The sequence below is a fragment of the Athene cunicularia genome, assembly GCF_003259725.1.
Source record: "Athene cunicularia isolate RWA chromosome 23 unlocalized genomic scaffold, athCun1 chr23_part1, whole genome shotgun sequence".
NCBI lineage: Eukaryota > Metazoa > Chordata > Aves > Strigiformes > Strigidae > Athene > Athene cunicularia.
The window spans coordinates 2986746-2998963 of record NW_020799130.1 but is presented as its reverse complement, the minus strand read 5'-3'; the positions used below and the strand labels follow the sequence as shown (position 1 = coordinate 2998963).

The 12218-nt window shown below is 51.4% G+C and overlaps 2 protein-coding genes across 2 annotated transcripts; one reads left to right on the top strand and one right to left on the bottom strand.

The window, feature by feature from the left end:
* Window positions 1-482: 482 nt before the first annotated feature.
* Window positions 483-6702, top strand: LOC113488178 (kelch-like protein 31). The gene is made up of 3 exons (XM_026863222.1): window positions 483-563; window positions 3353-4564; window positions 5970-6702. The coding sequence occupies exons 2-3, from the start codon at window positions 3375-3377 to the stop codon at window positions 6700-6702; spliced, it is 1923 nt and encodes a 640-aa protein (XP_026719023.1). The 5' UTR covers window positions 483-563; window positions 3353-3374.
* A 1929-nt stretch (window positions 6703-8631) lies between these two features.
* On the bottom strand, window positions 8632-12152 carry RPL11 (ribosomal protein L11). The gene is made up of 5 exons (XM_026863394.1): window positions 11971-12152; window positions 11458-11564; window positions 10917-11048; window positions 10021-10131; window positions 8632-9095 (listed from the first exon to the last, which is right to left on the bottom strand). The coding sequence occupies exons 1-5, from the start codon at window positions 12092-12094 to the stop codon at window positions 9066-9068; spliced, it is 504 nt and encodes a 167-aa protein (XP_026719195.1). The 5' UTR covers window positions 12095-12152; the 3' UTR covers window positions 8632-9065.
* Window positions 12153-12218: the final 66 nt, after the last annotated feature.

The window sequence follows — 12218 nt, the reverse complement described above, 5'->3', positions numbered from 1 at the left end:
GCCACGGCTGTTGGGAGTGAATGGAACGTGGGTTTCTAAATTCATGCAAATCGAGGAGGGCTGCAGCTGCCCAGGCTGAGGGCTCCTCAGTTCAGGGGCTCGGAGCTGCCACCCCCTCCGCTCATTCAGGAAAGCGGGGAAGGCATCAGCAGGGCCATGTCCCCTCAGGTCACCCCCAACCGTCCTGGTGACCCCTCTGGAGTGGAGCCAGGCCTTTGGCTGCCTCCACATTGCCTCACCCTTGGCAGTGGCCAGGTAACCGTGCTCAGCCTTTGGTTTACTGCCTTCTCCTGGTGCTGGCTGTGACGATGCCCTTGGCTGCAGCAGCGCTACCTGAATCCAGCCCTTCCCGTGTCTCTGGGGACTCGGCTGAGGGTGGCTGTCCTCACATCACCCCAAAAGCCTGCTGTAAATGTAGAAGTGATAAGAGCAGTCAGCTGGCTGGGAGGGGAGAGGAGGGAGGAGGATGTTGTGTGGGGAAAGTTGAGGGTCTTTGTCTCTCAACTTGCAGAGCCCTGTGCTGGCCAGAGCTTCCCCTCGGACTAACCGGTCTTAACAGCAAGGTAAGGAGCAGACCCAGCCTATAGATGAGTCAGGACTCGCCTAGCAGGGTTTGCAGAGACCTTGCGTGGGGCACGGGAACTGCTGAATAATGGAAATAATGGCATGGGGAAAGACTCTGTTGTTTTCTAAAATGGGGCTGGAGGAATTATTGCCAGCAAAATAGTACCCAGAGCTGCAGTGTCCAGGTAGTTTGCCAGGCCAGCTTGGTGTTCGCTATGACCCAGACCCTGCTTGAACCAGAGCTGGGAGCACAGGCAGGTAAAGGAGAGGGACTCTGTCTGTTTGGTTAGATATTAAAGAAAACAAGCCTGGCCTCTTTCCAAAGATACAGTATCACCCTGCATAGGTCTTGCTTTGCTGTTAATTCTGTAATATGGTGCAGGTCTGAGAGGTTGTGAGGACAACTACTGTCTGTTAAGAGAAGTTTACACAGCTAGAAAAAAATCCCTGTCTTTCCTCCTTTGAAATCTCTTCAAACTATTCCAGCTCCCTGGGTTAATCCAGCAGCCAGGATTAATCTGTAGGAAAAATATCCCTTTCAAGTCACTATGGTGGTGTTTCAATCAGAAGCAGCAATGATGTCCCATTTTAAATTAACTGCAGGTAGTAAAGGTCACTCTGCCCTCCTGCAGCCAGACACTGGCATAACACGAACACATGCTTCAAATCAGAGTCTGTCAGAGGTGCCCAAGGGGACAGGCAGGATCCCACAGACATCAGTATGAGCCCGAAACTTCTCATGGCTCCACTGTACTTGTACGAAGTGTAATGCAGTTAGAAAACCTGTTTTATCCAGGAACAACTTCCCCCCTTGACTTCTGGGTGGGGTGGACAGGGGATGGAGAAATCCAGCTGCATTGCTGGGCTTTCCAGAAGGAGTTAAGAAGGCTTTCAGAGCTCAGCTTGCCCAGCTGTGATGCTGGGCTCCACACCAGGCCCACAGGAGCTGCTGAGCACTCTCTAAAATGGGTCTGGAGTCCCTGAAAGAGGGGTGAGTGGTTTTATGGAAGAAGCAGTGGCTTGCTGCAGACACTGTGCTTGATTCTGTGACAAAAAGGCCAAAATCAAGGTGGTCTAGGGAGCAGAAGGGATCGGGCAGATCCTCCGTGCAGCCTGGTGGGAGCTGACAGCCAGATCACTTATTTCACAGGGCCAAACCCTCCTGCCCTGGCAGGTTGCCGACCTCGACCTGGCATCTGTCCTGCTGGGACCAGTCTCAGCATGGGGGCAGCAGGATGGCCACCTCCCTCCAGGACAAGTCCTGCTTCTCTTTGGGTTTGTTTGGCAGCAAGGATGTTCTTGCAGTGCTGTATCTTAGAGAAATGCAGGTCTGAGGGATGTGGAGAGAAAGCCTGGAAAAACATTTTCATTTCCTGGGAAATTCCAGTATTTAACCTGTATTTTCACTTCAAATCCAGCTGAAAAGCTGAAACTGCAAATTTTCCTGGGGAATGGATAGTCTGAACAAAATGCATGTTTGGAAACATGAAAGTGGTGTTGTTCTGAAAGGGTAAATCCCATTTCCTTTTTCCAATCCTGAGCTGGGTGTCGGAAACTGTTTCATGTTCAAACACACAGAGAGAGCAGCATTTGCATCCCAGTTTCAGGACTGAAGCCTGCTCCAGGATATGACACTGTGATAGACAAGCTCTCAGTGGTGTAAATTGGGGTAGTCCTGTGAAACACTGCAATACCAGGGATGGCTCAAGTGCCTGGGACTTTGCTCCTGAATCCCCTTGGCTTCTGTGTTGTCCCTGCTCCCTCTGCTCATCCCAGGCAGCTGAGCTCAGCCAGGCTGGTGCTGCTGCTCTCCCCCTCGGACTCAGCCCTGAATCCTCTTTCCTGGCAGGGACTTTCACTAAACTTTTCCCTTCTCCATACTTTTGCTCAAGTCTCATAAATGCCCTCCTTCTTCTTTGCCTGGTGCTAAATACGAGCTGATTACTCAGTTCCAAGAAACCTGATCTTTATGGCCAAGCATAATAAACAGTACCAGACATGTGAGACAGCACAGTAACAGCTATTTCTGGCTGGCAGATTTGTTCCCTCATATATTGGCTGCTCCCAGCTCCCTCAGAGGAGCTGAGGTCACTGCTGAGTTTCAGACTGGAGTTTCAAACTGGAATTTGGGAACATTCAAAAGCTGGATTTTTGTTGTTGTTGATCTTTTTTTTTTCCCTTTCACCTGCACTCTGAACTGGTCACCCCAAAGGGAAGCTGGCCCTACCAGTTACCCAGCAGTGCCCAAGGGGCTGAGGTGGAAAAAAACACCCTTTGCTGTATGGCTCTGCAGCGCTGGGGTTCATCTCACCTTGCTGCTGTGTGGGAACCTCTGTCACAGCTGCTGGGACTTGATTCACCCCATCTGACGTGCGCTTGAGTCAGGCAAAACACACCCTGTGATCACTGTCTGGCTCTGCCTGGAGTCTGTGTCACCCCAGAGATCGGAGCTGTCAGCAGGGCTGAGCACAGCCCCACACCCCAGGAACCAGGGGGTGCTCCCAGTTTCCCAATGCAACCACCCAAAATCCACAGTCCTTTTTTAACACAGCGAAGGTGCTTGTACTGGCTGAGAGTTGAGGATCCCCTCTTGCAGTCATGGCCCTCAATGCCTTGAACGCAGCTCAGAGGGGTACAGGGCTTTGGAGGTAGTTTTCATCTTTCCCTTGGCCTGACCCAAAGAGTATATGTGTCAGTGAGAGTTTTTCCTTTGCTTAACTGAATTTTAAAGAGCAGAAGGACACCTTTACCCCTGCTACAAGGCTCCTCGCCTCTCCTTTCTCACCAGGTCCTGTTCTGATTCTGCCAAGATGGCACCTAAAAAGAAATCCCCCAAGAAGCCCAAGGTGGATAAAGAGGATGCATCCATCACCCCAGTGATGGTGGAAGATGCTTTGTTAGATGTTGAACGCTTCAATCACTTGAATAGTTTGTACGACAGCGGCTCCAATGGTTTCCACTGCACGGCCACGGAAGTTGAAGCACCAGACCACGGAGCCAACCTTCTGGAGGGGATGAACCAGATGCGCCAGAAGCGGTTCCTCTGCGATCTCACCATTGCCACCAAAACAAAGTCCTTCGAGGTGCATAAACTTGTCCTGGCTTCCTGCAGTGAGTACTTCCACCGCCTGCTGCAGAGAGACCCTCAGCTGCACCGGGTGGAGCTCCACGACATCTCCCCGCTGGGCCTGACCACCATCATCACCTACGCCTACACGGGGAAGCTGAGCCTCTCGCTGTACACCATCGGCAGCACCATCGCCGCGGCCACCCAGCTGCAGGTGCCAGCACTGCTGAACCTGTGCAGCGACTTCCTTGTTCGGGAGATGGCCGTGGAGAACTGCGTGTACATCGCCAACATCTCGTCCACCTACGGCCTCAACCAGGTGAAAGATGCCACATGGAAATTCATCCGGGAAAACTTTCTGGAGTTCTCCAAAACCGACCAGTTCATGAAACTCCCTTTCGATCAGATCAATGAGCTGCTGATGGATGATGGCCTGCAGATACCCAGCGAGGTTGCAGCTTTCCAGATCGCCGTCAAGTGGCTGGAGTTTGACCCGAAACGGGTCCGGTATGCTGCTGACCTCCTGAGCAACATTCGATTCGGCACAATCTCAGCTCCAGACTTGGTCAACCATGTGCAACCTGTGCCACGCATGATGCAAGACCCGCAGTGCCACAAGCTCCTCGTGGATGCTATGAATTACCACCTGCTCCCCCACCAGCAGAACAGTCTTCAGTCTCGGAGAACAAGGATACGGGGAGGCCAGAGGGTTCTTGTCACAGTTGGGGGTCGTCCAGCTTTGACCGAGAAGGCTCTTAGTAGGGAGATCAGCTACAGGGATGCAGAGGGAAACTGGAACAAGCTGACGGAGATGCCAGCAAAAAGTTTTAACCAGTGCGTGGTGGTGATGGATGGATTCATCTATATTGCAGGTGGTGAAGACCAAAATGATGCCAGGAACCAGGCCAAGCATGCGGTCAGCAGCCTGAGCAGGTAAGATGGGCTCCACCTGGCCACGCAGAGCCTGGGGAGGGGTTCAGAGCTGGGCCGTGTCTGCCTGCACCCCAGCATTGCCCATGGGGCGAGGGATGAGTGCGTCAGGAAGGTTCTTTGCTCTCAGTAACCAGGAGGTGGGTCTGGCCTCTGGGGTAATGCTGCCAGGGAGGGACAAACGCAGTGAGGCCCAGCACAGGGTGCTGCACTGTGGGACAGCAGACCTACAAACCACTTCCAGGTGTTTACTCTACGTGAGCCTGGCCTGGGCTTCCCCTGGGGACTGTGGCACTGGGGCTGTGCTGCCCACGTCCTCCAGCAGCACACAGCACCAGTGCAGGATGAGGGCAAGGCAGGGCCTCTTTGTATCTGTGAGGACCCCGGAGAGATGGGAGGGCTCGTTATTTAGCAGTAGTCCATTTTGTTACTCTGTGGAGCTCCCCTTTTTGTCCGCTGGCTGTTCCTCCTGCCTTGACCCAACCTCTGGTTTCCTGGAATTCCTTTTAAGTAAGATTTACTGTCTGTAGGATTCCTGTTGCCCTTCAAGCTTTCTCTTTCCACCTCCATTTCTCTCTTCATCATTTAAATGACAAGGTTTGTTTCCTAAATCCCCACAAACCTGTCACTGGATCACCAAGGGATTACTATTCAAAGAAAGGAGGAGTAACCATGGCAACTTGACATGCAGTATTTTGTTTGCAGCCTAAACCTAAACTTCCCAGTGGTTCTGCCCACGTCTTGGCTCAGCTGCTTGAGGTTCCACACCCAACGTAGGCAGTGGCACTGCTCGAGGCCAGTCCTTCACATCCCTTGGTCACCACCTCTCGGTTAGGATCTGTCACTGGGCTTTTTCTCCTGCACCAAGTGAGGTTTCAGGACCCACTGGCAGGTCTCCTTTCTATTTCTGGCTTATCCACCTTTCCCAGCCTGGCCTGAGTCCCCGTGGCATCACTCCCCACAGCAGTTCCAGTTCCCTCTGCCATCTGCTTATCGTGTGCCTGGCTTTGGTCTGTCAGGGTGGGCAGGGACCAATTGTCCTTAGGTCCTTTTCTACCTGCAAAGACCCAACAGAGGGGACAGTGACAGTGCTTGGGGACACCTCAGATCGGTAACACTCAGCATTTCCAAGCCAAGCTGGAGCTTGTGGTAGCAGGAGCAATGCTGGGCTGTCACAAGGGTTAGAACAGCAACAACCCCAGCAGGTGCAGGAAGGATCCAGTCCTGTGCAGTGCCATCGTCTCCATCTGTGCTGCCTGTCCAGATGTTTTTTTACTACTGGAGAAGACAGTAAGGCTCTTTCAGAGCACAAGTTGTCTCCTCTGAAGGCAGATGTCTGTCAGGCCCCTCTTCTCCCCACGGCTCTGATGCTGGTCCTGGACAGACACATCTGCCCTTGGTCTCCCAGGTACGACCCACGCTTCAACACCTGGCTGCACCTGGCCAGCATGCAGCACAGGAGGACACACTTCAGCCTGAGCACCTGCGACGGGCTCCTCTACGCCGTCGGAGGGCGCAACGCCGAGGGCGCGTTGGTGTCTGTCGAGTGCTACGTCCCCACTGCCAACAGCTGGCAGAGCAAAGCGAGCCTGGAGACGCCCCGCTGCTGCCATGCCACCACTGTCATCGATGGCAAGCTCCTGGTCACCGGGGGCTACATCACCCACGCCTATTCCCGCACCGTCTGCTGCTATGAGCCCAGCACCGACACCTGGAGGGAGCAGGCGAGGCTCAGCACCCCACGGGGCTGGCACTGCGCCGCCACCGCGGCCGGCCGAGCCTATGTGCTGGGTGGCAGCCAGCTGGGTCCCCAGGGTGAGCGGGTGGACGTGATGCCTGTGGAGTGTTACAGCCCACTGACGGGGCAGTGGAGTTACGTGGCACCCCTGCCCACAGGGGTCAGCACGGCTGGGGTGGCTCTGCTCGAGGGGCGCTTGTGCCTGGTGGGTGGCTGGAACGAGAGCGGGAAGAGGTATCAGAAATGTGTGCAGTGCTACAACCCTGACCTCAATGAGTGGGCTGAGGATGAGGAGCTCCCCGAGGCCACCGTAGGTGTCTCATGCTGCACCATCACCCTCCCGCGCTCCCTGAGCTCCAGGTCCCGGGCCAGCTCCGTGGCCTCGGCAGCAGCCAGCACATAAAGAGGCCTGTGTGCCACGTGGCTTATGCCAGCAGCTAGGGAAGGAGACAGACCTGAGGAGTGTGGGGTAGCTGGATGGGGAGGCACGCTGGTGTTTGGAGTTACTACAAAGTCTCAGACACTTTTGTTTTGTCATAGCAAGTTTTGGATGCTAGGAAAGTGTCTTCTGAGCTGCCTGCATCTCCATCCTGCAGCTTAAGCAGGGATTGCTCAGGCAGGGCAGCCACAGAAGCAAGCAGGACAGAAGAGCTTTTCTCTTCAGCCTGCAGCACTATTGCAGTATGGACTGGGAAAATGGGGAAAAAAAACCCAGAAAAACAAACTAGAATAACGCAGGAGAAATTCTACTGTAGGAATAGTATTGTGAGACACTTTCAAAACAGTAGTATTGGTGTTAGGTACAAAAAAGTGACAGCTCTAGAATAGAACCTGTTGCTCACATTTGTTGAAGCTAGACACCTTCAGACCAGGAACAGAACAAATCTTGATAGCAAGGAAGAGAACAACTCACCAAGATCCGCTCTTCCAAGTGCTGTGCTCTAGCTCAAGCAGAGGGCATTGGGGATGCTATGAGACTCCAGATTTGAGAGGCAAATCGTGCCCTGAAAATAAATTAGCAGCTGCAACAGAATCCCTTCACATCTGAAACAGGCGCCCCTGCAGATATATTCCTAGCCAGGTCCTGTTATTTGTACTATCAAGCTCACAACTTGGGTTTGAACTCAATCAGTGTTTCCCCATTCCTGTACAAGCAGAGTCTGACCTACACAAGTGATTGAGAAGCTTGAGTTCTCTGGGACAAGCACTTGCTCAGTGCCTGGGGTCCTCCCATCACTGCATCTGAGAGTTACCAGTCTCTGTTAAAACCCTGGCTGCCTTTTCAGAGGGCAGAGACCCCCCCTTACAGCGCTGCAGAGGCTCCTGGAATGGGTACATCAGGACCAACTGCACCACAGCGCTCCAAAACCCGCCCTGGTGGGTCTGAGATGCAGCCACAACCTGTGACAATGAGGCAGGAGAGGGGTGGTTATTTCCCGGCCTCAAACCCAGAGCTTTTACAGCGCCCAACAGCCACACGCTGAGGCCAGCATCTTCTGAGAACAGGTCCCTGTCACTGGAGCACATTCACACGTGATGCTGGTCAGGCTCATCACCTTCATCTCGGGTCAAGGAAGCTACGTGCTGCTGAGCATCTGGGCAAATGCTTTTGGGTTGGTTTTTTTTTGGTGTGTTTTTTTTTTTTTAAAAAACACAACAAAACCACATGCAAGAAGCCAACGAGCCACTCAAGGGAACCCCAATGTACCATGAAGATGCCAAGAGGTTCAGCAAAACAGGCTGGTTTTCACTTCCTTTCGCAACTCACCAAAACTGAGCAGCCTGCAGAAGTTAGTTCACAGAAAGGTATTGACCTTTGAGAATTCACCAGCTCCAATAGAGTTCACATCAAGCATAAAGCTATACTGAGGCAAAACATCATTTCTGTTTCAATTTTACTTTCCTCCGTGTATTTCAGCATGCACAACACATGCTGCCCTGGGTATTTTGGAGCAGCCTCCCCCCCTGGTTTATAACTCCAACCAGACTTGACAAGGGAACAGTCTAATCTTTGAGAACACTGCACAAACACCGATGGAGGACCATGGGCAGATTTGGATGGAAGCGAGCTTGTTCCTTGAGTTTTTATTATAATTTTTTACTGTAAGATGCAGAATCAACCACTAGAGGCAGAGGCACGGGTGTGGCCAAACTCCACTTGTGTGAGCTGTACTGTCCTGCAGGGAATTTTCTTTAAACAATAAAGGCCATTCCTTTGCAGGGAAAAACTGTCTGGCTGTGTAATTAAAGCAGTGCCAGTTCACACTCCTGAAACATTTTAACAAACCAGTGAAGATTCATCCTCTACATTCCAAGCACAGGCAGTAACTGCTCTGCTAATTAAGAACCCCTGGTTTACTAAAGAGCAGGCAGCCCTAAGACAGCAGGTTGATCTGCAGAGGATCAGGACCAGCACACTGACACACTTAGTTCCCTCTGGCAATTAACCCTCCAGAAATTCTGCTCTACAACTCCATTGGTCAAAAGTGGTTTTTGGGTTTTTTTTCCCCTTCTATGTCCATCTGCAGACTTTAGTAAAAATTCTACATATTATTTATGCTGTTGGACAGTACAGAAGTGGAGAGTGTATCCATGTAAATCCAACACTCGCTTCTGGAGAACAGGCGCGTTCTCTTCAAGTGCACAGCACCAGTCCATGGCTTTCTGCTCCCAGCACCTTCCCAGGTCAGGAGGAGCAGCCACAAAATTTGCAACAGAAGTTAGGGATTAGAAAATTTTATTTGTTTTTTTGGTAACAGGAACTTCTCATTTACCAGGAAGGATGATGCCATCATACTGTGAGGAAAAAAAAAAAAAAGAACCAAGTGAGAAAGCACTGTCAGGAAAAGGTGCAGTACCACTGTGGTGAAAACTGAGCCACCCTGTCCATTCCAAGCCCCCCAGACAACAGTCAAATGGAACACCAGTTCTCCTGCAGCCTTTCAACCTCGCTGCTGTGCTGTTAACCTCCAAGGGGGGCATTAAACTCTGCTCAGCTGAACAAGCTAACCCACCCTTCACAGGTTGATCCAGCCTACACTCCCTTTTCCAGTCCCAGGATTTGGTCCCTGGATGTAACTCTGCCACAGCAAGCAGAACTAGCATGAGGGAGGAAAAAAAAAACAAAAACAAAACATTCAGCAGGAGTTGGCTGGAGCCTGCCCTGCACAGGGTATGACCTGTGTAATCTAGGCAGAGTAGCCAGTAAAGAGCCTCCAGACAGACTGTCCACCCTTTCCACCTCTGAAAAAGTATGAGTAGTCTCATCTCTGAGCATTTCCAATCAAGCTTTCAGCATCTCCCATTCATTATCTGTGTCAGAGAACACTACGGACAGATACACCGAGTAATTGGTTTTATTTTGGACCGTTCCATCCTCCAAGTCTGGCAGCTGAGCCAGGAGCTGCATCAGATAAACAAATCCTAACCCTGCCTTGTCACCTGTGATCCACATACACACACCACCTCCAAAAACTGTGGGAGGCAGATTTACAAAGGGCTGATGCTTCCAGTTATCCTGCAAGAGCTGCTCTTTCAGTTCAGCACACAAAAAAGGGGCATGAACCATATTCTAGTGCCCCAGAACAGTAAAAATTAATGGTATAAGCAGTGATCAAGATCTCCTCCTGCCCAGTGACTTGTTCCACCCCTTTCACAGTGCAGCATTTTGCTGATACTTGCTAGAAAACTCCTGGAATACAAAAATAAAGGTGGACTTTACCTTTTGCTGAAACCAGCGCATGGCTTCTTCCTTTCCAATTCTGTGCTTGGCTCCAATGTTGCCAGTCCTGCGTTTCTTGTCAGCAATACTGAAGCCAGGCCTGCCCAGCACCTGCCAGGAGAGGAGACCCACAGCGCTATTTCATTCTGGCATTTATTTATTTCTCCTAAAGAGTCTTCTAGGAGGGAGGGCTAAAATTTCCACATCAGTAACCTCTCATTGAGTCATGTTCACGATTGAGTGTTCTACTACCTCAGTGTAAACTGAGAGCTAAGTAATTTCTGTGCAGCCAGGTAAACCGACAGGGACAGCCCCTAGATTGGACACCTGAGCATGTACACTGACTCAGAAGTCAAAAAATGAGCATGGAAGATGCACCATGCCATACTCAGAGGCTTCAGCTCTTGAGAAGAGATACACTGAAGAGCATCGCTAACACGGACGGAACAGCTTCCCTCTATTTCAGACTCAGCGTGAGGCACAGCAGAATGGAACGAGTCACACACACCAGCCACCACCACTGTTACATGACCCAACCCCAGCCCTCTAGATGCAGAATCTTCCAGCACTGCAGCCCATCTTTGTCAGCATTCCTGAAGGTCCTGCTGCACTTCCCACTGCTGCTCTTTCCTTCCCCACACCTGGCACAGCTGTTCTGGTGTTATCCCAAGAAGTACAAGTAAGATCTGTTTCTGAAGAGGCTTTGTGAGCCATGTCATATATCAGGGACTTTATAAAGCCTTGGGAATCTCAGTTTAGATTGGATTTTGTTGACTTTTCTCTATTTTCCAGCACTTGGCCACGTGTTCATTGATAACCCAGCCAAGTATCGTTCTAGGCTCCTTCCAGAGCTTTCACACAAGCCCAGGAGCTGCACGGAAGCAGGGAATACGCACCACGTAAAAGTCCAAGCCGTAGATACCAATACTGGGATCGTATTTAATCCCCAGATCGATGTGCTCCTGGATTCCAAAGCCAAAGTTCCCAGTGTCTGAGAAGTTGTTTTTTCTCAACTCATATTCTCGCACCTGAAACATTTGTTGTCAGTCACTATTTCATTATTGGCTGCAAACAGAATAAGAAGTCCTGTGTGTTCCAGCTGCCACCAGACCCACAACTTACATGCAACAAAATCTTTAGTAGCTCTAAGATTTTGCTCCCAGAGGCTGCTCATAAATCACAGCAAAGATAAAAACAAGAAAAAGCAGCACCTGCACCCACTAGCTCTTAAAGAAGGATAAAGCATCAACCAGACAGAGAAGCAGTGCAAACACAGCAGCCTGTGTACTGGACAAAGCTTCTCCTCCAACCCTTAACACCCACAACTGACTTGTAACTAAATCAGGTGCAACATTTCAAAGCACACAGCTTTTCAGCTGGTACAGATTAAATTTTGTTCTTCCACAAATCAAAGATCCAGACCAGCCAGATTCTCACCTTCAACCCTTTCTCCAGAATCTCCTCTGCTTTGGCCCCACGAACTGTGCAATGAACAGCAATCTTCTCATTTCTCCTGATTCCGAAGGATCTTACAGTGTATCGTGCTGTAGGCAGCAATAATTACACTTAAAAGCTATTCAAAGAGCTCCCACCCAGGGGGGTTAGAGCTGGTTTGAGATGAAAAAATAATTTAAAAGAAAGAAAAAAGAACTAAAGCAACCGTATGTTCTTTCTTTGGGGATGAGGGCAGAGCAGCAACCCATGTCTGGAGGCAGAACTGACCTGACAGAAATGCCCACCAGCACCCCGATATTGAAGGCCCCCGATTCTCACAACAAGGCCCACATCAGAGCAGAGCTCCCCGCTCCCCTGGGAGCCGCACGACCACTTCACCCTCCGCACCCTCAGGAGAGGAAGGAAAACAACCACCGCTGCAGCCGAACCCCAAACTGCTCCTTTGCAACCCCCAGGACACGCAGCCCCCCCTCGGCAGGAGAACCCTCCCCTCACCTTTGGAGAAGACGGGGGTCTGTCCCGTCAGCTGCTCCAGCACTTTGGCCGCTCGGGTGAGCCTGTCCCCGCTCTCCCCCACGCAGATGTTGAGGCAGAGCTTGCGGATGCGCAGCTCCCGCATGGGGTTCTCCTTTTCTCCTTGGTCTTGCTGCGGAGAAACAATACGGGGATACTGGGGGGTGCCCGGGAGACGGGTGCCCGCTCGCCCCAGCCGCCGGAGAACGCTCCGCCAGGCCGTTACCGCC